Source organism: Garra rufa, chromosome 1, assembly GCF_049309525.1.
Source record: "Garra rufa chromosome 1, GarRuf1.0, whole genome shotgun sequence".
NCBI classification, from domain to species: Eukaryota; Metazoa; Chordata; class Actinopteri; order Cypriniformes; family Cyprinidae; genus Garra; species Garra rufa.
Window position 1 is genome coordinate 55,003,777 of NC_133361.1, and position 25,623 is coordinate 55,029,399.

Below are 25,623 nucleotides of genomic sequence, written 5' to 3' on the forward strand. Positions count from 1 at the left end.
AAAGAACCTTTAACATCTGAAGAACCTTTCTGTTTCACAAAAGGTTCTCTGTTTTCTCAGATTGTAAAAAGGTAAAAAAGAGATGGTTCTTTAAAGAACCTTTGAATGAATGGTTCTCTGAGGAACCAAAAATGGTTCTTCTATAGCATCGCTGTGAAGAACCTTTTAAAGCGCCTTTATTTTCAAGAGGGTAGAATAATAACTAGGCTAGATCTTAAATCTGTTTCTACTTACATTCTTTAGTCTATCAGTTTGTCCACCAATGCATATAAACTGAAATAGAGAGCGATCTTACCGTGGGTGACCACGAAGTGACAGTCTCCTTAGCACAGCATGAAGTTCCTTTTTATTAAGATATGCCAGAGCAGCAGAAATCACCCTCTATATTTGGACATGTAATTCTATTCAAACCTTAATCATGTCACACTATCTTTATCTTTCTATAGCCTCTAAATTCAAAGGCTAATTGAATGCGTCTTGAGGATCAGGTGACAATGTTCATGGATCTGGATTTAAATGTGCATGACTACATATTATTTGTTTTTATCTCTAATAATAAAGCTCTAATTAATTTTTCATGTAATTTGTGATGTTAAAATCCTGAATGAAATGTTTAAGGGCGGAAAATACTGTATGTCAAAGGTTAATCTTCATCACATAATCAAGCACCTCGACACCCAAATCCTTGTCAAGTGCAGGTCAATGTTTTCCCAGTCATATCTTTTATTAAAGAGATTTTAAATAGAACTTAAATATGTCTGTCATAATTACTAGTTGTGCCTTATGACAAGAAAAGGGCATGCATTCTTTCTTGCCCTGTGATTTTTTTGCAATAGCCTTCTCTGTATAGGAATGCTTCACGTTAAGAACACCTTAAATCCTTCTCCAAACGTGCACTTCCGTTTTCAAGGACAGATGCTTGCTGACTGTTCTGAGCACATGCTCCTCCAGACCCAAAAATACCACCTACAAAGCTCAGTTTGACTTGTTACACAATTCTACAACTGTGTTAATCTTTGAGAATGTTTGTTTGACATTTATGTTGGAAATCCTTGGTGGAGGACACTAACTGTAAGACAAGTCCTTTACATCCGTGAGCGGACTAATATTAAACTTAGGATAGCTCTTCTAGGAAACCATTTGGGAACAAACATTATTCAAACAAACTCTTTAGTCCGAAGGTACTGCAATATCAGTGCTTTCTAACTATGGTGTTTCCACCGAGGAAGCAAGGGCGGCAATATCTTCTTAAAGAGGAGGTCATATGTTTTATTTTTGTTGTTTTTTTTTGTTTTTGTTTTTTGCAGTTTGTAAAATGGCTATCCGTCAATGTTAACATTCTGCAAGTTGTTAATCAAAACAGTGTATGATAAATAAAGATACTCTCTCTCAAAAGAAAGAGTTGACTCTGAACCTTAATTTTAACAATATACATCACTAGGTAACATTTTAGCCAAATCCCCACCTGCCCGAGAAAAAAACTGACACTCTGACATGCCCACAAACACTTCCGCTATTTAGTGTGTTTACAACATGTCGAGAAAACGCCATTTTCCACGATACCACAGCAATACAATTTGAACCTCTTGTTGTGTGCTCATCATTTTACATAGGACTGCTTCTCTAATCTTGGTGAGTTCAACACGGGATTCGTTAAATGCTTGTCCATGAAAAATAAGTCTGTACCTTCTTTATTTGAACCAACAAGCGTCTCTGAACCACAAGCTGGTTCACCAGTATAATTAATACGTTATGTGTACATTTTCAATTGAGTGCTCAAAATATCAAGTTTTTGTGCAAATATGTGATGTATAACTAGTGCAGCCTTAGGTTTTCAGGTAAACCACGATATTGCTGTCTTACTGAAATACCATGCAGAAAAAAACAGCCAAAAACAGCTTAGGCTGGTTGGCTGGTTTTTGCTGGTCAACAGGCTGGTTTTAGTGGGGTTTTGTCCACTTTACCAGCCTGGCCAGGCTGAGAGACCAGCTAAAACAAGCTACTTCCAGCTTAAACCAGCTAAGACCAGCCAACCAGTCTAAGATGTTTTTTTTTTTTTTTTTTTTTTTTTCTGCAGGGTACTAATAATTTTTGTAAACTCACTATTACCTAAGAATGTGTCGATTAATGTGTCGATTGACTGTTGTTGTTCTAATTAGAATGTAGACACATTTTGGTTTACAAACGGTATTGTTTCATCAGTTAGTCCTTATCACTGGGCTATCCACTGTTATTGTTTTGAATGAATGAATGAATGAATGATGCATTTATATAGCGCTTTCATTGTGTATTGCCGTACACCCAAAGCGCTTTACAATCATATAGGGGATCTCTCCTCAACCATCACCAGTGTGCAGCATCCACTTGGATGATGCATCCACTTGGATGATGCGTTTTGTGAAGTGTTTGGTTTCCGACAAGCTTTGTATAAGGAAAGATCAGTCACAACAGACTTGGCCATCTGACCAATCAGAGCAGAGTAGGCTTATGAAAGGGAGGGATTTACAGATCTTAAGTTTAGAACTTCTTTGAATGAAATCATTGCAAAATTATTTTAATATTAAATGTATATTTGTCACACCCCCGGACTTTCATGTTGGTTTCTCCCATTCTCCCCCGCAGTTCAGAGTGTTTTTGGTTTCTCCCTCATTGTCTCCACCTGGATGTGTAATCAGTCTGTCTATTTAGTGTGTGTTTTCCCCTTTATGCTGTCGGTCTTTGATGTATTCTTTTGGTGTTCCTGTGTCTGCCTATTTCCCTGTGGATTTATTAAAATGTACGTCTTTTTACTACGTCGTTGTTCATCTGTTCCTGCCTAGATTGTGACAGAAAGACCGACCGATACAGTTTATTTTTTTGGCGTGTTATCCTCCGTTTTGTTTCCCGTTCGTTTTTACCAGTCTTTTTGTTTCCGTTGTGTTTCCCCCATGGATTCCTTCCTCCGACCAGAATTCATCCTCCTCCGGCTGAAGCAGGGGGATCTACCGCTCGAGGGATTTACCGTCATGTTCCAGCTTGTAGCAAACACCACCAGCTATCCGTACGAGGACGGCCCTCGAGCGGACTTCGCCGCGTTTGTGGAGTGGACACTGGCGAGAAACGAACTCTCGTTTCCCGCCTGTTCCAAGGAGAATCTTGCCAGTGTCACTCCAGACCCAGAACCCAGCCAGCCACCCCGACGTGCGGATTACGAGCCCGAACCCATCATAGACGGAAAGCCCGAGCCCGGAGCGACAGCTGTATGGAGTGCCGATGGGTTCATAACATCCGACCAGGTGCGAGAGCCGGCCATTACATCCGCGACGGTGGAGTGCTTCGTGGAGCAAGAGAGGGCGGTAGAGAGCCCTGCCCACTGCACCACCACTGAGGGTGAGCTGGAACAAGATTTTGGGGACTTAATAGACTTTGTCACTGATATACCTGTCTGCCTGGATTTCCCATCCACCCTCCCTTTTCTGTCTATCCCTGAATCTCCGCTGGTTCCGTCCAGCCATCCTGATTTCCCCGCTGTCTACTGTCTGTCCCCTTGCTCACCCTCAGACCACCATCTGTGCGGTGGGTTCGCCGCGGGTCTGCCAATCTCCATCGGTGTCATGGCTGGAGGATCCCTCACCATCGCCTCCAGCCTCAGAGTCCTGGACTCCGCCTCGGCCCTCCGACCCTGCGGCTCCACCCCGGCTCTCTGCTCCCTCGTCTCCGCTGTCGCCCGTTGGTCCACCAGCTCCACCGGGCTCCATCGTCCCTCCGGCTCCGCCCTGGTCAGTCGTCGCCCCACCTTCGCCTCCGGACTATACTCCTCCGGCTGTGCCTCGTCGCTCCGTCCCACCGGCTCGTTGGACCTCCTCCCTCCTGCGGGCACAGCCTCGGCCCTCTGTCGCTCCGGCTCCGCCGCGGACCTCCGGATCTCCATCTCCGCCTTGGTCGCCAGAGCCTTGGGTTCCGCCTTGGCCCTCCGGATTCGCGGTGTCACCCAAGATCTTCGGCTTTCCGTCTCCGCATCGGGCTCTCCCACCACCTGCTCCGCCTCCGTCGGTCGGACCCATGGAGTCGTCAGCCTCTCCTCCACCATGGCTCCTCCCTCCATCGGCTCCACCGTGGAATTACATCTTGGCTGCGGCCTGGGTCCCACCTGGCTCCTCCTGCTCCAGCCCCCTCCTGTCACCTCCTTGGCTCCTCCCTCCGTAATCACCTCCATGGACTGTTCCGTCACCATTCTGGACTCCATCTTTCTGACCTTAGATTAATTCAAACCTGTTGTAGGGGACTCCAACACTATATTAAGACACTTTAAAATACCATATGATTGCTCTTTAAAATATTCATTGAGAAAAAAATGTTGTAGTACAAAAATAAAACAACGTCTGTATTACAAAATACAACATTCTATAACATTATAGATATTTCATTTTTTTTTTAAAGAAATATTGCATTGAATAAATGGGGGAAGCGATATGATTGGATATGACTGGTTGTTCAGCTGTGATTGGTTCATGTGATAATCCCGCCTCTTGTGTTCATGCACGTGCTTGTTCCGTATTTGTGAATCAGTCTGAATAAACAATATAATGCCGTTAGTGGAAATAAATTTAAACTAATTTAAATTTAAGTTAACAACTTACACACTTAGATATAACCATGTTGTTACATCAAAATAAGACTTGAAATGGTCTGAAAACACGATCTGTGGGAGTTTTTAGTGAGGATACCCTGCTGAAAAAACAGCTAAAACCTAGGCTCCTTGGTTGGTCTTAGCTGGTTTAAGCTGATCTCCCAGCCTGGCTAGGCTGGTTTTACCCCTCTGAAACCAGCCTGTTGACCAGCTGTGACCAGCTGTATAAGTTCAAACTCGGGGGCACCATAGAAGTCCATTTTATGGAGAGAAATCCTGAAATGTTTTCCTCAAAAAACATAATGTCTTTACTACTGAAGAAAGAAAGATATGAACATTTTGGATGACAAGGGGGTGAGTATCTGTAAATTTTTGTTCTGCAAGTGAACTACTCTTTTAATGCCGCGTTCCAGGCAACCCGTTACTCGTGTTTTTCCAACCTTCTACCCGTGAAAGTGCACCCGAATGGCAGTCAAACCCGTGACTTCCCCTTGTGAACTCGTACTAGATCGATATACTGCCAGTTCCGAGTTCTGATGTAACATAGCCCGCGAAACAGCAATGTCAGCACCTACAGGTTTGGTGTTTATGCAAGTGGTACACGGTGGATAAATAGCCTTTAGGACAATATAACGTTACAAACAAATTACTAATAATATAATATTCATAAATGCGCTCAGGCAGTTTGGCGTGACTTGCCTGGAACACTACAAAGTCGTAAGTCGTGGTTTGAAGTCGTGATTTACAAGCTCAAAAACCTGCCTGGAACGCAGCATAAGGCCCCCCAAAACCCCCGGAAGGTTGAAAGCGAAATTTAAATAAAATTACACAAAAATAATAATAATCCTTAGGGGATCAATAGGGCCCTGTGCCTTGGCTTGGGCTCTAATAATAAAGGTTAAGGACTCTCCTCATTTCAGAACACCACTAAAAAGACATTTGTAAATAGAGTTTAAATAGAACTGTTTGAGTTTAAAAGTGAAGTGTGTACCTGCTTAAGTGATCAATGGAAGATAGAGACATGTTTGGAAACAATCATTATTTGTCACAATTCCTTTTGGTGAACAGAAAAACACCTTCAAAAGAGGAATAGCAGCATAAAAGCGCCTGTAGAAATCTATATTCTGCCTTCTGATCATTAAGGAGTTCTCTGATGCGTGACATCCCTGAAATAGCCCCACGAGAGAGCGCTTTGATCCTGTTTAACATGTTCGGAAGCCGGGACTTTGATGATGTCACGTGAGTGTGTTTTGACACAGGATGCCAAAAGGATACTGTGACAGATGGCTGAGGAGCCTGCAGAGATGTTATCGACGTGAGAATTGGACAAAAGTCAAGGGAATGTTTTGCTAAATGAAAGAGAAACATATTTACTTCTCTATTCATGCGCATTAATCTGTGCAGCACTTTGAGTCTTTGACTTTGTCACAAAGTCACAAAGTGACATCGGACTAAGAGTTCTTGGTGTGTTTTCTTTCCATTTGGTCCATTTATGTCACATATTTGAGATATTTAAAAAAATTGAACACCTTTTTTGTGCATTCTGTTGTTACTGTTAGTCATTTGCAATTGTCCTTGCAGCAGATCAGAATGGCTAGAAAAGAAAAGGTTAGATTCTCAGGTGTCTAATTGATCTGCCTTAAGCATGAGAATGACCTACAGTGTATGACAGCTGTGGCCGCTTGCAAGAGGACGTCCAAGACATTATGATCACAGTTAGTCACTGTATTACTAGAAATCTTGGATGTAATCTTGAAACTCAAACATTCAATAACTCAAATTGGAAACACAGCACAGGATCAGATTTAGAGATCAAACCCTCATTACTGTGTGCCAAAATCTCTTGAAATATCAAATAATTTCACCTTTTTATGACAGGGAAAGGTTGTTTTAGCTTGTATAATCTCATCAGAGCCCTGACATTTGTTAAAAGATATGTGTATGTACTGTACTGTGTGTATGCATGTCTAAATGTCTGTGAAATATAATGAAGCAAGGATGTCACCTGCTGGTGAACTGTACTCACTACAAGCGTGACAGTTTGGTAAACCAAATGTAAACCCAAATTATGGTTCTTCGGCGTTCTTGGTTGTTAAATATAACCTTTTTGCTTTGCTTTGATTTGCTTTGCTTTGCTTTGCTTTGCTTTGCTTTGCTTTGCTTCGGAAGTGCTACCAACCTTATTCTTCAATGCAGAAATAAGCCTATGAGTGAGACTTCTCAGCTCATTAGCCGCTAAATATAGAAATAAGAAGAAGAATAACAACGTGTAGGAAACGGTAAAACTGTTTGAAACTACAAACCAGTGTTTATAATTAAGATAATACATTATAATACGCTGATTTTCAACTGACATTTGAATATTTGAATCAGATCTGGATCTGAAACTGACCCTGTTCATTTGTTTTCAGAAATGAAAATAAGAATCTGTTAGAACTCATTTACATAGAGCTGATAATGAGAGCAGGTGTTTCCTGTGTGTCAGGACTCAACTTCCTGTCCTGAAGAAAATCTCCACAGATCACTGCATCTGATAGAAGACAAACTTCAGCATGAACTTTTCAGATTCACATGATATGTCACTTAATTACGTTCATCTCGTATTCTTCACAAATAAAATTAAAGTTTACTTCTTCTATTGCTCATTCTTTTATTGATTGTATAAGTGAAAATGTCCTTCATTTTGAACGTAACTAAATGGTTTCATGCTTAATTTCTCTGAAAAATCAATAGGAAAAAGTTTTTTTTTTTTAACATGCAGTTTATTAAACAGGTTGTAAATCATTGTACATTAGCATTAAAGCCCAAATATTTTCTGCAAAAAAATTACACAGTTCAGTCTACTAAGTTGCATTATTTAGCTACTTTTAATAGTTTCATGATTCCTATTACACCATGCCACATCAAATTCTTCATGTTCAGTCGCTGCAGTCAGATTTATTGATGCTTTTGCTGGTGGTTTTTGAGGCAGTAGTCGCTTCACATGTCAGCTGTGTGTCTTTGTCCCACTCTGAGCTCTCAATGGTTAAAGAACTGCTCATCTTGAATTTCTTATCAGGCTGCTGTTCAGCAGATCCAGTGAAGACGCCTTCAGTAACTGAGTTCCCGTTCACAAGCCAACGCACATCAGCCAAAGCCCCAGACATGTGATTGATCAGACACACCAGAGTGACTTTACTGGAGCTCAGCTCTTCTCTGGATGGACGGAGGATGTTCAGCACAGGAGCAGCAGCAGCAGCATCTAAACACAAATCAGCATCAACATCTGAAACAAACCTTCATCTCAGACACACAACTCACATATTAATGTTTCAAACTTTCCATACATCTTTAAAATTTCACACATCAACATATAAACAATTACTCTTACATCAAGGAATAAATAATTAACATAATTATTTGCTCAAAGACATAAAAGAATTGATTGCCATAATATGCACATTTTAATGTCCTTAAAAAAATGCATGTGGATTTTTGTTTTCAAAACCAACAATTGTGGTTCAAATCTACATGAATATATGGCACTGTGTATATTTTAGATGCTGACACTTTTTATACCATTTTTATTTCTGTTTCTTAATTAGCTCATTGTCGGTGCAATTTGACAAACCATTAGGTCAGTATATTTCATGTAGTTGATCAATTAATTAATAAACACTGCATGTATAATAATTATGACAGAATGGAATTTTAAAGATCTTTTAAATTAAAGCCCTTGAATCACAACAGGAGAACAGTCTGTTCAATACTACTTCTACTACTGCTACTAATAATAATTATATCTGAATCTAACATACTAACAGATAGAAAACACAAATTAAAGTTAAAGCTGTAGTGAGAGTGTTTTTTCAGTATATTTTTAAATATTTAAAACTGTGACTGAATTCACACATTTAGCTGTAAATGAACAACAAAAACAAGTTTATGAGTTTATGTATCTGCAACAAGTAGACAATATGTAATACAGTAGGAAAAAACATGTTTAAAATGACTTACCAGTCACAATGAGTTTTGTTCCTTGTCCGAATACCACAGTGATTCATTTCATATGTTCAGTCGTACAAAAACCTCCTCAGTCTGTGAAGAGACACAAACAGAAGTGAAACACTCACTGGAGCTCAGCTGACTGTGTCCTTTACACATTTAATTGATGGAGAAATGACTCAGATTCAGACACAAACACTGTTTTAGTTTCATGTTAGTTGTGTTTGACTGCTGTGTATTAAAGTGCTTTGAAACACAATCTCATATGTGGCTGTTGTTATTCTGCAGGTGTCAGTGACTGTCGTGAATCCTGCTCTAGTCAATCACAGTCAATCAAGCACATAAAGTCACTCTGAACATCAACACATCGATCTACTGATGACAGACACTAAAGGAAATGTTCCTTAAAAACCCACTGGACTTTCTGTCTTCTGAGGAGCACAAAAGTTACCATTTAATCAAAGCATAACGTGATCAGTGACTGTCCATATACAAACAGGACAAAAGAGAGTTAAATTACAGGACAGATTAGTAAAGAAACTGCAGAATATTCTCATCATATCTGTTTAGTTAGTTTTCATTTGTTTCATTTAGTTTTTATCATATCAGATTAGTTTTTAATTCAACATGAATCTGAGATGTGAAGTAGTACTCTTATTGTCTGTTGTCTAGAAGCAGAAGTGAATGTGAGCAGTGAGGAGGTTTTTGTCATGCTGTGAATCACTGTGATACCCCCTCACTAACAGAGTCGTCCCATGTGCCACAGTAATACACTGCAGAATCATCCACATCCACATTACTGATGATCAGCTGATAATCAATATTTGACTGAGCTTTAGATGTGAAGCGGCTGGAGGTAAAACCATCCCCATATTTGTCAGGGGAGCTGTGAGAATGATAGTATCTCAACACAAACTGAGGAGCTGCATTGGGAATCTGTTTATACCAGCTGGCATAATTACCCTCATCTTTTTCAATGTTACAGTCCATAGTCACAGATCTCCCTTTTTGTTCAGTCAGTATGGAGGGTTTCTGTGTGACCACTTTTGCACATCTGACAGCTGTAAAAATTACAGTAAATACAATTAATTTAAGTAACCTTGTCAGAGAGAACATGTTTAGAGTGAAATGTGTAACTTACATGACAGAAGAGTGAGAATAAAGCAGTAGAATATTATCAGCATCTTGACTGTGATGAGCAGATTGAGTTTTGTGAAGAGATGAAGAGAAGAAGAGAGAATGAGATACTCATATAGAGAAGAGAAACTCTGAAAGAGGGAGGATCATAGAGTTCAGCCAATCGCTTCATCCTAACAGTGAATTGGACACTTGTTTCATATTCTTAGATATGTATGATTTTAAAAAATCATAATGTTGCCAGTATTCCTGCTAAATGAAATGTATAACAAGTCATATAGGATTTTTTAAAGTCTAAAAACCCTGAATATGTATAGATACATATAAAATATATAGTAATAAAGACAAGCTGAATATACTCTTTTATTTCTTGTCTAGAAACAGAAGTGAATGTGAGCAGTGAGGAGGTTTTGTCATATATATTTAAGGCATTGAATTTAATTCTGTTTTATGTGTATGTTTTTTATAGTTCCTAGTCACTTTCCTTCCTTTATTTACTCCTTTATTATTGTTCATGAATAACTCAAGCTTTTCTCATCATGTGTTGTTTTGCTCTTGTCTTGTTGGATGAACATCAAGTCAATAAATTAAAATAGAGCTCAGAGAAACTGATCATTTACATAGAGCTGATTATGAGAGCAGGTGTTTCCTGTCCTTAAGAAAATCTCCACAGATCACTGCATCTGAAAGAAGACTTCAACGTGAACTTTACACCATATCCATATGATGCTCAGCATTTTTTCTTATAGTGTAAATAGTGACTTTACTGTATAGAAATAATACAATCATTTTACATCTGTAATTAACACTCCGGCTCATTTATTAATTTGACCATCTTCATCTGTGTCCTTAAGCACTTATATACAAAAGGCATTCATCTCTGCTGTGTTCTTCACAAATGATCTTTATAGCAGTAACACTAGTTTAGTTTGATGTGTTTTCAAACTGAAGACAGTTTCAGATTTTGTACAATGCGTCTTTAATTCTACTGTCATTTTTCATTCTTCATTGCTCATAGAAGTGAACATTGACTTCATTTTGAAAGTATAGTTCATTTAAAATTTCTCAAAGAGCCATAAGATGAGATACTGTATCAGATCAGATGATGTGTAATATGATGCATTCGTATTATCAGTTTGATTATTTCGATGGTACCCTTTAGACAGCAGTGCAGTAACTCTGCAACTGCATGCCAGCTCACATTCACTTCTGCTTTCTGCCTGCAGACATTGTCACATTAGATACTGTATGTTTTTACGAATATAATCAAACTCATCATCAAACATTGAGCTGATTATGAGATTATGTGTCTGAACTTCCTGTCCTGAAGAAAATCTCCACAGATCACTGCATCTGATAGAAGACAAATTTCAGGACTCTGTTTTTCTATTCAGAGCTGTCACAAATCCTGTCCATGGTCTTCTGTCTGCTAGCCTCATTACATTGACTCTCACACTACACAGACTGTTACACTTCACCCTGGACTGCACTTCCCATGCTACTTTGCACATATTGCACTTTCACTTGTATCCAATCAGACTTGCTATAAATACAAGACCCATCCCTCTATTCAGGTGTGAGTATTGTTTAGCGTTCAACACTCTCCCAATGTTAGCCACATTTACGGCTAACATTGGGAGAATTACCCTTACCCTTTCAAGTAATTCCTAGTTTCCTGAGTCTAGTTAAATCGTATATCTAGTCTAGTCATCCGTGTCTTAATCTCTGCCTGTTTTATCTTGTCCAGTCTGTTTCTCTGCCTTTCCCTGGATCTCTCGCCTGTTTTACCCGTTTACCTCGCACCCTGAATTATGTTCGCTGTCGATTGACCCTCGCCTGTTCCTAGATTACTATTGTGTCTTGTCTGTAACAAGAGCATGCATTTAAAAAACTCTTTAATTAATAGCATTATTAAACAATTATTTCAACAACATCTGTCTTGTGAAATCAGCAAATGAGTTTTACTTTTAGTACTAGTTTCTGCCTGAGGGCAAAATGCTGCTCGATCGAGTTTCAAGAAACTAAAAGTAAATGAGACCTCCAGAAGGAAGGTGGTCACAACAGATGCCTCCAACTCAGGTTAGGGAGCTCTGTATGAGGGCCAGCATTCAACTCCTGGTCAGACCTGGATAAACGTTTACACATCAACTGCTTTGAGATAATGGCCCTTTTCTAGTCCTAAAAACCTTCCTGCCGGCCATGTCCTGATCTGTTCAGACAACATGACGGTGGTAGCCTTTATAAATCAGCAAGGCCGTCTCTTATTTATATCAGTTTTCCAGGGACACATTTATATGGGCAAGAGTAAATGAAATGCAGGTCAGTAATATGACCTTCATTTGTTCAGATGTATAAAATTTCAATTCATTCAGGGAAAGGTAACTTCAAAAATTGATTGATTGATTGACTGATTAATTGACTAAAGTCTGTGAAAAAAAAATTATGCAATGATGCCACCTGCTGGTGAACTGTAGTCACTACAAGCTTGACAGTCTGATGTATGTTGATCATGGAAAACCAAATGAGTTTTTTTTTTTTTTTTTTTTCCTCGCTTGTAACAATATAGCAGAACCCTTTTTGGTGTTAAATGTAACCTTCTTTAATATAAAAGTCCTTAAAAACATGGTTTAAAAATGCTAACAAGAATATGAGTCCTAACTTTCCCCCCCTTAGCGGCACCCCTGTCGGTGAGTAAGAACCGAACTCCTATTAGTTTGTGAAATACCCGTAACATTAATCTCTGAGGGCAAGTCTGTTTCTACTATAGCCCTGATTGATTCCGGTGCAGCCGGGAATTTTATTGACGCAGACTTTGCTAAAGCTAATTACTTTCCCATCCTCTCTTGTGCTCCACCTGTGGCAGTGGCCGCCCTCGACAGACAACCATTAGGATCTGGACGGATCGACTTCATCACCGACGATCTCACTCTCAGGGTCGAACCATCGATTTCTGGGGTTCTCAAACTTCTACCGCCGCTTCATCCGTCACTTCAGCTCCCTGGCCACACCCCTCACCTCCATGGTTAAGAAAGGCTGTTCCCGGCTCACCTGGTCACAACCCGCCAACCAGGCATTCAACAATCTTCGTCAGAGATTCACCACAGCACCCATCCTCCACCATCCTGATCCCAAAAGACCCTTCCTCGTGGAGATGAACGCCTCTATGACCGGCATCGGGGCAATTCTCTCCCAGCGACATGGGGAACCACCCAAGACCTTTCCGTGCGCCTTTTTCTCCCACAAGTTGAGTCCGGCTGAGAGAAATTATGACGTGGGTAATCGAGAACTGTTGGCCATTAAACTAGCCCTCGAGGCGGCACTGGCTCGAGGGCGCCCAACATCCCTTTACTGTGCTCATGGACCACAAGAATTTGGAGTACCTCTGATCAAGGTCAAGGTCAAGGTCAAGTTTATTTATATAGCACCTTAAAAGCAACGAGTGCTGACCAAGGTGCTGCACAACCAAAAATCAACTAACAAAGCATTAAGACAAATAGAATATAAAATCATTGAAAAATAAATAAGAAATGCAAACATCACAAGACAACAGAGATACAACATAATATGTTCAAATTAAACAAAAGCCTGAGAAAAAAAGATTTTAAGAGATTATTTAAAAGAAGATAATGTAGGGGATGATCTGATAGATAAGGGCAAAGAATTCCAGAGCATAGGACCATGAACCGAAAAAGCCCTGTTCCCTTTAGATTTTAACCGAGATTTTGGGACAGTCAATAACAACTGGGAGGATGATCTAAGCGTTCTCACAGGGGAATAGCAATGGAGGAGATCTGAAATGTAAGTGGGGGCAAGACCATGAAGTGCTTTGAAAACAAAAACTAAAACTTTAAAATCAATTCTAAACTTAACAGGTAACCAGTGGAGTGAATCTAACACAGGGGTGATGTGCTCCCTCTTTTTTACCCCTGACAGAAAATGAGCAGCAGCATTCTGTACTAACTGTAGCCGCGATAATGAAAACTGGTTAATTCCAGCGTAAAGAGCGTTGCAATAGTCCAACCTAGTTTAAATGAAAGCGTGAATAACAACTTCTAAGTCTTTAAAACTAAGAAAACTTTTGAGCTTGCGAAGCCCCTTAAGCTGCAGGAAACTGGCTCTAACTACGGAGTTTATTTGTTTGTCAAATTTGAGTTCAGGATCAAAAATGACTCCCAAATTTTTTACTTTATCACGGATGTTTTCTTCAAAGGGGCACAATGAAGGTCTCAAATTATGTAAATGATGAGAAGGGCTAAACAAGATAGCTTCAGTCTTTTTTTGATTCAACTGTAAGAAGTTAATCGCCATCCAATTCTTAATGTCCTCTAAGCAAGCCAGTAAGGAGGACAGTGAATCAGAACCTGATTTTAGAGGAAAATAAAGCTGAGTATCATCAGCATAAATGTGGTATGAAACTTGATGAGACTCGGAGATATGACGAAGCGGTAGCAAATACAGAGCGAATAAAAGTGGACCTAGGATAGAACCTTGAGGTACCCCACAAGTAATGGGAACTGAGTTAGATGAAAATTCACCGATTTCCACCGAGAAACTCCTATTTGTGAGATACGATACAAACCAGTCTAATGCAGTACCACAAATACCAACCTCAGAATGTAATCTTTTTAACAAAATGTGGTGATCTACTGTATCGAAAGCTGCACTCAGGTCCAGTAGCAGAAGAATAGTGCAGTTACCAGAGTCTGCAGATAACAAGAGATCATTTTCTACTCTTAGAAGAGCAGACTCGGTACTATGTTTTGCTCTAAAACCAGACTGAAAGGGATCCAGAATATTATTAGACGTTAGGTAAGGGGAGATTGGCCTATAATTATTTAAATCAGTGGGATCAAGATTTGTTTTTTTGAGCAAAGGCTGGACCACGTCATGTTTAAGGCAAGAAGGGACAGTACCTGTCTGTACAGAGCTATTAATAATAGAGAGTGAGCTGGGCAAAACAGCTGGCAGGACATCCTTCAACAGCTTTGTAGGAATAACATCATAAGAGCAAGTAGTTGATTTCATATTTAAAATAGTGTCTGACAACTCAGAAAGTGAGATGGCTTGAAAATTTGGAAACACAGAAGAGCTAGTATTTTCATAGTGAGGCTTCTGGGATACATTACAAGAAATCTGCACCCTAATAGAAGCAATCATGTTAATGAAGAAGTTGCAAAACTTCTCACATAACTCCAAGCTAGGATCTAGGCCTGTTGATCTAGAGGGATTTAACACAGCGTTTAATGTAGAAAACAAAATATTTGGACAATGGGAGTTTTTTGAAATTAAATCAGAAAGGTACTTTGCCCGTTCTAGAGAAACGGCTTCCTGAAAAGTAGACAAGGTGCTCTGCAGTAATTGATATGAAATTTGTAATTTATCCTTTTTCCATCTTCTTTCTGCCCTTCTGCAATCTTTTCTTAAAGCTTTGATGCTGTTATTAAACCATGGCTGCTTTTTTGATTTGGTCTTTTTGGGTTTGAGAGGGGCAACTACATTTAAGATATCTAAGCAAGAGTAGTTAAAACTGTTAGCTAACTTATCAGCATTTGTATCCTGTGCTACCAGGGCACTACTTTGAGCAGACAAAGCTGCAAAAACTTCAGTGAACTGCAAGGCCGTAAAGGAATTAATAGATCGAGAAAGGTAGGTAGAAGACTGGTTTACAGGGCTAGGAAAAGCAATCACACTGTCAAACAAAACCGGCCAGTGGTCAGACAATCCAGTCTCACTAACAGTTACGTTACTAACAGAGAAACCTGATGATAATACAAGATCAAGAGTATGACCCAGCTTATGTGACATGTTGAAAAAGATTAAAAGAGTCCAAAAGTTGTACAAAATCTCTTGAAATAGGTCTCGAAGGACAGCACAGATGTATGTTAAAATCACCAAGAATCAAGAGATTATCGGCACATGGGACCACGTCTGATAAGAAATCGGAAAACTCCTTTATAAAATCATTGTTAGCTTTTGGAGGTCTGTATATCAAAACACAAAGCAGAGGAGTAGAAAGTTACACTGTGCATATCAAAACCTCAAAGCTAGAATAAGCCTCAACAGGCAGAGGTTTGCATTTAAAGGTATCCTTAAAAATGACAGCAACTCCTCCACCCCGACTAGAAGTTCTTGGGCAACTAAGATAGTTACACTATACAGGGGAAAGTTCAGATAGAGGGCTTAGGTCATCTGCCGTGAGCCAGGTTTCAGTAATGAATAAGAAGTCCAGGTTGTTGGTTAAAAAGAAGTCATTCAATAAAAATGTTTTGTTCAATATTGATCTTGCATTTATCAAGGCCATTTTATTCTCAAGCTGATTTGGCTCTTGCAATAAGAAGTCATGCTGGGACACCTCTGATAGCGAGCGAAGGAGATTCGAGTTCGCCCTGCGCGGAGATAAGCAACGTCGTCGCGAAAACCGCTCATTAGACAATATTACAGGAAAATTGTCAGATATTACAGACATAGTCAGCTGTGTACGCTGTGTAGAACGAACGCCGCGGTGAAGATATTGTGGTCGACGAAGAACCCCCAAACCAGAGCATCGTAGATAAATGTCTGATGGCAGCATAACTGACTGATCATTTAGTCGGATTAGTTCAGAGAACATGTATGTAAATGACATCGTCGCAGTTGTCATAAGAGATGAGATAGCGAATTGTCGTTCACTGTTCCAAGTGACGATAATTCGGAGAGCAGACAGAAGTAGACAGCAGACAGAGGTCAAATTCATAGTGATAGTCCCATGGAACAGACACTCACCGGGCAAATCCAAGGGAGATCGTGGGAAGATTAGCGGCGTAACGTTACCTCTGACAAAATATTAGACTATGCTCAGAAGTCCAGATCAATAATCCAGAATGCCGCCCAGGTATAGCAGGCATCCGGGGAAAATTCAGCAGCAGAGACTCCGATGAATCACAGTACCGAGTTGCCGATACCCAAATGGCAGTATGTTAATCCAGAAGACGTCCAAATCACCATGCCCGGTGTTGGCACCACTCCGACGGCAACAACGGAGAAGAATTCCCAGGTTAGCTTTAGCATTCGGTTGCAGACTGCTTGAATTTCATATTGCACCGATCGAGGGGGAACTCAACCCGAAGACAAAATTCTCGGTTATCATCAAATTGAAAACAGTTTAAAAACAGATCGTAATAAAATAAACAAATTAATAAAACAAAACAATAAGACCGGAGAGCAGCGGCAAACAATTCGCACAGCGTTCACTCAACCGGAAGAGCCTGATCAGCTAAAGTTCTTAATCACCGCCAGGCCAGATGGGCACTTTTCTTCACCCGCTTCCAGTTTCAGGTAACTTACCATCCGGGATCTCAGAACACCAAGGCTGATGCTCTCACGCATCCACGAACCCGATCACCCCCTCAACTCCTCGGAGACCATACTACCCTCCTCTGTGATTGTGGCTCCTGTCACCTGGGACATTATGACCGAGATCGCAGAGGGGCAATCTTAGGATCCCACGCCTACCGACTGTCCAGCTAATCACACCTATGTTCCCTTGAATCTACGCTCTCGAGTTCTATCCGAAGTCCACTTCTCACCAAGCTCCGGTCATCCAGGCATTGAGGCAACTCTCCACCTGCTCCGCAACAGCTTCTGGTGGCCTTCTCTTCATCCAGATGTCATCACCTTCATTAAGAACTGTTCTGTGTGCAACACTGCCAAGGTCCCTCACCAATTACCTGCCGGTATCCTTCAACCTCTGCCTGTGCCCCAACTTCCCTGGTCCCATATCGCCCTGGACTTCGTTACAGACCTTCCCTCCTCCAACGGGTATACCACCATCCTCACGGTCGTGGACCGCTTTTCTAAGGGCTGCCGTTTCATCCCTCTCCCCAAATTACCCACCGCCATGGAGACAGCGGAGATACTGTGCAACTCTGTTTTTCAATTCTTTGGACTACCAGAGGACATAGTGTCGGACCGTGGGCCCCAGTTCACCTCCTGACTATGGTCTAGTTTCTTCAGCCTTCTTGGAGTCAATGTCAGCCTCACTTCTGGCTACCATCTCAATCCAATGGCCAGACTGAGAGATTAAACCAAAAGTTGACCCGCTTCCTACGTTCCTACTGTCAGGACCACCAGGAGGTCTGGAACCGCTACCTCTTCTGGGCAGAATATGCACAGAACTCACTGCGCAAACCCACCACTAACCTTACTCCATTCCAATGCATTTTAGGGTTCCAGCCGCCTCTGTTTCCCTGGTCAGGGGAACCATCCGACCTGCCAACTGTCAAATCCTGGTTTCAACGCAGCGAGGAGACCTGGAATCAAGCTCACGTCCACCTACAGAGGGCAGTGCATCGTACCCAGACTCAGGCCGATCGGCAGCGCCGACCCCATACGAACCCGGCCAATGGGTGTGGCTCTCGACCTGGGACCTTCGTCTGTGCCTGCCCTGCAAAAAGCTCAGCCCCAGGTACGTGGGTCCATTCAGAATTATCAGACAAATTACCCCGGTATCATTCCGTCTAGAACTTCCTCCTGAATACCGAATCTCACCCACCTTTCATGTCTCTCTGTTTAAGCCCGCTGGTGACCTAGAGAACCTAGACGAGACCGCTCCACGCCTCCCCCCATGATCATCGATGGCGAGGAGGTTTATCGTGTCAACTCCCTTCTGGACTCCCGGCGTCGGAATGGCCATCTCCAATACCTGGTCGACTGGGAGGGCTTCGGTCCCGAGTAGAGATCGTGGGTACTTGCTGAGGACATCCTCGACCCCTCTTTAACCTCTGAGTTTCACTCTGCCCATCCAGATCGACCCGCACCCCGTGGGAGGGGTAGGCCCCGGCGTTGGGCTTCTCCTCGCGCCAGGAGTCGCTCGTAGGGGGGGGGGGGGGGGGGGGGCTCTGTCACAAATGCGGTCTCTGTGGCTCCCTCCAACCGCCACCAGCGGGAACCTTCACCGGAGTTTTGACACTACATTTCCCAGCATCCCCGTACCTGGGTCTCTGACTTCCAGTTCCAGGTCTTCCGGGTCATTTCCCCCTTTCAGCGATTTTAGGAGCGCCGCGCCGGCGTTTCCCTCACGAAGTTTTGTTATAGCCATGACTGCTTTCCCATTGCCAACCAGACTGTGTATCGTTTGTGTGAACTTTTGCCGCCTGCCTTTTGCCGACCCCAGCTCGTTTCACGGATTACCCCTTTGGATTGCCGCCAGCCCCGACCTATTGCACGGACTCTGATTAACCCTTTCAGCTTGCCTTCACTATACCAGTCTGCTGTCGTTGAACCCTGCCTGTTTTCTCGATTTGTATCAATAAAGCTGTTGCATATGGATCCAACGCCTCCGGATCAGTCTATGGCTACGTCACACTATAATTGTTTAGGCGCAACAATCAAAAAGCCTTGATCATATGAATTTTACTTTGAAAGGCAAAAAACTGTTTTACGAGCTAAAATGTGCTTAGCCCTCATGCCATGTGTCTCTCTTCTTTGAGGGATGGGTAAATTGGTTGGCTCTTCAAAAGTATGTGGTCACATGACCAATTTCTTCTATGGTTTTCTAGAAACAAGGGGTGGAACTACTTTCCCCCCTGGCACAAATCACCCCACTTTCCCCTATAGACGTATACAGTAATGAAGACAGAAATTGAACTAGATTTTTACATGTTGCTAGCAACTTTACCTTTCTGAGGTCAAATTGCAAAAATTACGTCCATTACATTGATTAATCCAGCTGAGAGAAAAATACAGCTCAAAACTACTGTACTATGATTCATAGGAAAATATAATTTTACTGTAAAATTTCCAGCTGTTGTAGTTTTACCCATGATGCTTTGCAGATTTACAGCAACATACTGCACTGTAAAATCCAATAGTTTACCTTACTTAGATATAGTTAGTTACCTTTACTTAGTTGCTACACTTACTATGTTTTATTAAGTTATAGCTACTTTCAAGGCAAGTAAAACAATTTACTTACAGCTTTGAGTAAAGCTTACTTAAAATATTCAAGTAGCCACAAAGGAACCAACAATATTAATAAACCAGTGAGAGGCAGCAGTGCACTAATATGGTGGTACTGTGCAAAATAACAATAGAAGAAGATGCAAAGAAAGGTTTTTGAGGTGGAGCAATTCTTAATAGACTTTTCAATCATTTCCTCCATGTCTGCAGTTATCTTTCTTTCACTAGTTTCCCAAAGTCATCTTGAATGTTGAACTTTCAATACAAGTGAAATATTTAAGAGAACGTCGAGCTGACTTCATAAATTGATGTTGATTTAAAAAAAAACATTATAATGATGATTAGTGTTCCCTTTGGTTGGGCACTTGGAACTTGGCAGAAATGCATCATGAAATCAGAGTTACTGTATTTGATTTCAAGGGAAGAAAATAATAAGTACAGTAGATTGCTTTTAGAAAGTGATCTAGCTTCTATTTAAATCATTAGATATATTATAATTATATTTCATTGGCTGTACTTTATGTCACGTATCTGGTCTATCCTGTCATCATGAACTCTTGCACCATACTTCATGGACTTCATTCCCCACAAGCCACTGCACTAATCACTGCATTCACCTGCTCTCACTTTACTGATTACCGCTCACAGCTGCACCTCATCACACTGACTGCATTTAAGCTTCTCACACACACAGCCACTCTGCGAAGTCTTATTGTTCCGTATGGTCTGTATTTCCGAGCGTTTCTTCCCGAGTTTGTTTTCCCTGTGTTTTGATTCCTGGACTCCCTCCCGTGTTTGATTCTTGCTGCCAGCCCCGACCTTTCTGCCTGTTTTTTGACGACGATTTCTGCCTGCCCCTTTGTGTTTGTTTTGTTTCAATAAATGCTGCAAATGGATCCGCACGTCTCTGACCCTCCTTGTGACACTTTACCAGTGATCCTTTATTTTATTGTTCGTTATAAACACCTTGAAAAACATTTAACTTGGTTGATATAGTTTTATACTGTTAATATTTGTGATAATATGCTCGAGTCACACACAGACTTTAAAATAGCATCGCACCACAGACTAAACACCATCAATTCTCAGCAAAACTGAGTCACTCAGGGCTAAGGGCTAAAGGCTAAAGGCGAAACAGCCTCAGACTAAAAGATATCAGATCTCGTAAGCCACTATCTATCACATTATTAATGTTTAATGTTTGTTACATGTTAGTAACATATCCGCTGTCACATTGCATCAAAAGTCTTCAGTTATTATAATGCAATACAATACAATGAATACAGTTCAAATATACTTTAAAACATAGTGCATTTCTGCTATACATTACTGCTATCAGAATAGTCTGTCCTTGTATGTTTGGTGTGGCATCACATGTCCCCTGTTTTGCCTGTTTAATTTTTTGTGACCTATTTTTGATTTGTTGTGTGTCCTGTATTGTCACACATATTGCATGTTTGTACTTTTATTTTTTGTGTTGATTTATTTCTAAACTGCTCTTAGCTGTAAAAATAAAAATATATATATTTGTGTAAAAAAAGGCCAGTTTTTATTGGTAGTTGAGGTAAGTGGTTGTGAGTGAATGTGGTTAATGCAGTGGTTCTCAGCAAATAGTTCTGGCTGAGGACTCCCTGCTCTGCACATTTTGTATATAAGTCTTATCTGACAGTTCAGTTTATAGAGACAGTTTATATGGAGACAGGAATTAAGAAATACTGGTCCATAGAGAAGTGAAGCATAGTAATGCATGTTGAATGGATCATTTGATTTGGCCAATCCAACTTGTACTGTATATTGTCATCAAGCTGTCAGTTATGCCTATAAACTTTTACATTAATAACAATTTTTTATTTATTGCAGGGAAGAAGACTCCAGCCCAGGAAGATGATGCCAGCTCATGTCCATCTCAGGAAAGTACAGGATTCATGCTGAACGTCACATGCTGAAACCAGAATTATTGCATCCCGTTTAGGTTTTCTGTTTGCACTTGTTACATATAGAGTCTGTAATATATATATATATATATATATATATATATAGGTGGCCAAAATTACTTGAACATTAGTATTTTTACCAGCTAAAAATGGTTTTAAGTCAGTTATTTCTCTTTTGCTGTGGTGTGTAAGTAGGAAATATCAGTTTACATTTCCAAACATTCATTTTGCCATTAATTGTAATAATCCACTGAGATTTCTGTGAGATTTCAGCTGGTGAAAATACTAGCGTTCTAATAATTTTGGCCACCACTGTATACGTGTACCCTGTACTGGAACCTAAAATCTATACATTTTTAGGTTTATGCAAAATAAAAAATGTTTACAGACTGAAAAATACAAAATTGAAATGTATTGTATGCTATTTTTATGTATTTTAAAGTCAATAAATGTTATTTTGTGGCAAAAACAGTGTTAAAGCAATAATGCTCATTGCAGTACAGTATACTACTTACTATTTGTTAAAAAGGAATTTATTCATGAATTAATTAATTCAAAAACAGCATTCTATTAATCTGAATGCATTTACGGTACTGTGATATTCACTGTAATAAAAATTACAATAGTACAGTCGTGGCCAAAAGTTTCGAGAATGACACAAATATTAGTTTTCACAAAGTTTGCTACTAAACTGCTTTTAGATCTTTGTTTCAGTTGTTTCTGTGATGTACTGAAATATAATTACAAGCACTTCATACATTTTAAAGGCTTTTATCGACAATTACATGACATTTATGCAAAGAGTCAGTATTTGCAGTGTTGGCCCTTCTTTTTCAGGACCTCTGCAATTCGACTGGACATGCTCTCAATCAACTTCTGGGCCAAATCCTGACTGATAGCAACCCATTCTTTCATAATCACTTCTTGGAGTTTGTCAGAATTAGTGGGTTTTTGTTTGTCCACTCGCCTCTTGAGGATTGACCACAAGTTCTCAATGGGATTAAGATCTGGGGAGTTTCCAGGCCACGGACCCAAAATTTCAATGTTTTGGTCCCCGAGCCACTTAGTTATCACTTTTGCCTTATGGCACGGTGCTCCATCGTGCTGGAAAATGCATTGTTCTTCACCAAACTGTTCACAGGACTGATGGTAGCGCTCGACTTTTCTTCTCCGGACAAGCCTTTTTCCAGATGCCCCAAACAATCGGAAAGAGGCTTCATCGGAGAAGATGACTTTGCCCCAGTCTTCAGCAGTCCATTCGCCATACTTTTTGCAGAAGATCAATCTGTCCCTGATGTTTTTTGTTTTTTTTTGGAGAGAAGTGGCTTCTTTGCTGCCCTTCTTGACACCAGGCCATCTTCCAAAAGTCTTGGCCTCACTGTGCGTGCAGATGCGCTCACACCTGCCTGCTGCCATTCCTGAGCAAGCTCTGTACTGGTGGCACTCCGATCCCGCAGCTGAATCCTCTTTAGGAGACCATCCTGGCGCTTGCTGGACTTTCTTGGACGCCCTGAAGCCTTCTTAACAAGAACTGAACCTCTTTCCTTGAAGTTCTTGATGATCCTATAAATTGTTGATTTAGGTGCAATCTTAGTAGCCACAATATCCTTGCCTGTGAAGCCATTTTTATGCAACGCAATGATGGCTGCACGCGTTTCTTTGCAGGTCACCATGGTTAACAATGGAAGAACAATGATTTCAAGCATCACCCTCCTTTTAACATGTCAAGTCTGCCATTCTAACCCAATCAGCCTGACATAATGATCTCCAGCCTTGTGCTCGTCAACATTCTCACCTGAGTTAACAAGACGATTACTGAAATGATCTCAGCAGGTCCTTTAATGACAGCAATGAAATGCAGTGGAAAGTTTTTTTCAGGATTAAGTTAATTTTCATGGCAAAGAAGGACTATGCAATTCATCTGATCACTCTTCATAACATTCTGAAGTAAATGCAAATTGCTATTATAAAAACTTAAGCAGCAACTTTTCAAATTTCCAATATTTATGTAATTCTCAAAACTTTTGGCCACAACTGTACAGTAAGTTACTGTGATTAAACTCACAGTCAGTGTACTGTGGAATATATTACAGCAAGTTGCTGTAAATTTCACAGTTATCTTTTTACAGTGTATAGTTCATTTTGAATGGTTACATGCTTAATTTCTGTGCAAAATGAATAAAAAAACTAATTGTTTAATCTTTTGTTCATTAAACATGTGGTAAATTAATATTGCTGTGTAAACAGGGAACATTAAGACACTTTTACCAATTCAGTAAATATTCCCAATAAGAAAGTCCCTCAATCTTTTGCCTATTAGTAAAGCATAAAGTTTAGATATATAAACTAAATATGCATTTATATACATACATAAATATATGTCGAGAATTTCCAAGCTGCTCTTATACGGTAAAATAAATAAAAGCACTTAGATGAGTTAAATCATAGGAGAGATTAATAAAGAAGTTGCAGAATAATATTTTCATGAATTTGAGCTGTGAAGTACAGTAATGCTCTTTTCATCTGTTGTCTAGAAGCAGAAGTGAATGTGAGCAGTGGGGAGGTTTTTGTCATGCTGTGAATCACTGTGATACGTACTCACTAACAGAGCTGTCCCATGCCTTACAGTAATACACTGCAGAATCATCCACATCCACATTATTGATGATCAGACTATAATCTGATTTAGATGAATGTGTTGATGTGAATTTAGGAGCAGAGAAACCAGATCCATATTCAACTGAGCTCCAGCCATGATAAAACCTTAACACATGTTGAGGAACTTCTCCTGGAGTCTGTTTGTACCATCTAGCCCCAGCATCAGTCACTGTCCCCAGATTACAGTCCAGTTTAGCGGTTTGTCCTTTACTGACTGTGATTAATGGACTCTGAGTCACTACAGTCACTCCACTGACACCTGCAGAATAAACACAACCTTTACATGAGATACATGTGTGTCAAAACACTTGAAATCATCAGATCTGATGAAGACTTACAGGTCAGAAGAGTGAAGAAAGCACAGAATATTGTGATCATCTTGTGATTTGGTGTTGATGTGTGAAGATGAGCAGTGCTGCAGAATAATGCTGAGATCAGATCAGAGAGAGAGACTTTAAGACAGTAAAGAGAAAGACCCGCCCACCCAATACAACACACACTCAACACATCTCTCACACTCACTCACTTCAGCACACACCACAATGGATTATTCTTCCAAAAGTGGATTATTATTTTTTAATACATGCACTCAGATAATAAATATATATGAATTTATTTATATTGAATATGAAATATTTGAATAAATTTAAAACCAAAAAATATACATACAGCTTTTTGTATCATGTACATAAAACAGTTGGGTTAGGTGTCTCCTGTGTAAGTGTGTTGGCTTCCCGGCTCACTGCATCCACTTCACAAGTCATACTTCAGTTCTCTGGTAGACTTCAATCATGTCTGTTTTATTCGAATAAACTTAAGATAATGCATACACATAACCCCGAATAAACATTCACTTTACATTAAGATTCCCTTTCACAGGTTATTATTAACTTAACTACAATATAATTTATGAATAAATGGTTCACCCTACAATAAGGTTCATGAAATATAGCAGGAATCTAGTTTTGAGTGACATTAGTGTATAAACAAATATGTTTATTAAGGATTTATAACACATAACTTAAAAATGGCTTATTATTTGGCAGAAAAAAATAACCTTTTTTTGTTTGTTTGCTTATCAAGGGTTTATAATGCATTTGTAAATGAGTTATTAGTCATTTATGAACACCTTTATAAACCCTTTACTAAGGGAATCTTAATGTAATGTGTTACCAAAATATAAATCAGAATGTGCTTTATTGAAGTTAATTTCTCTGAATGTCTGTTCACAGAAACTAAAAACAAAGGACAACAGAAGTTACTGTGTTGGTCTGCAGCAAAATGTTGAATGTTGCAAAAGTCTTTGATTTTGTAAATTAGAATTGCACTTCAAATAAATATAGACTGTTTCACAAAGCAGTGACA

The 25,623-nt window shown here is 40.1% G+C and overlaps 1 protein-coding gene and 1 gene segment (V, D, J or C); both read right to left on the bottom strand.

The window, feature by feature from the left end:
• Nucleotides 1-7,427: 7,427 nt before the first annotated feature.
• On the bottom strand, nucleotides 7,428-12,751 carry LOC141317735 (immunoglobulin lambda-1 light chain-like). Its single transcript, XM_073833158.1, has 5 exons — nucleotides 12,746-12,751; nucleotides 9,735-9,861; nucleotides 9,327-9,654; nucleotides 8,606-8,640; nucleotides 7,428-7,850 (listed from the first exon to the last, which is right to left on the bottom strand). The coding sequence occupies exons 1-5, from the start codon at nucleotides 12,749-12,751 to the stop codon at nucleotides 7,528-7,530; spliced, it is 819 nt and encodes a 272-aa protein (XP_073689259.1). The 3' UTR covers nucleotides 7,428-7,527.
• Nucleotides 12,752-24,182: 11,431 nt separating this feature from the next.
• Nucleotides 24,183-24,636, bottom strand: LOC141317751 (immunoglobulin lambda variable 3-21-like). The segment is given in 2 exon segments: nucleotides 24,183-24,517; nucleotides 24,597-24,636. Coding segments are annotated over 2 exon segments (375 nt in total).
• Nucleotides 24,637-25,623: the final 987 nt, after the last annotated feature.

Bases quoted from the DNA above. Each gene is read 5' to 3' on its own strand.
- LOC141317735 (XM_073833158.1), bottom strand. The intron at 9,655-9,734 runs GTAAGTTACACA...TAATTTTTACAG, and splicing joins TATTCTCACTCTTCTGTCAT to CTGTCAGATGTGCAAAAGTG. The intron at 8,641-9,326 runs GGTATCACAGTG...ATGAATCACTGT, and splicing joins GACGACTCTGTTAGTGAGGG to GGTATTCGGACAAGGAACAA.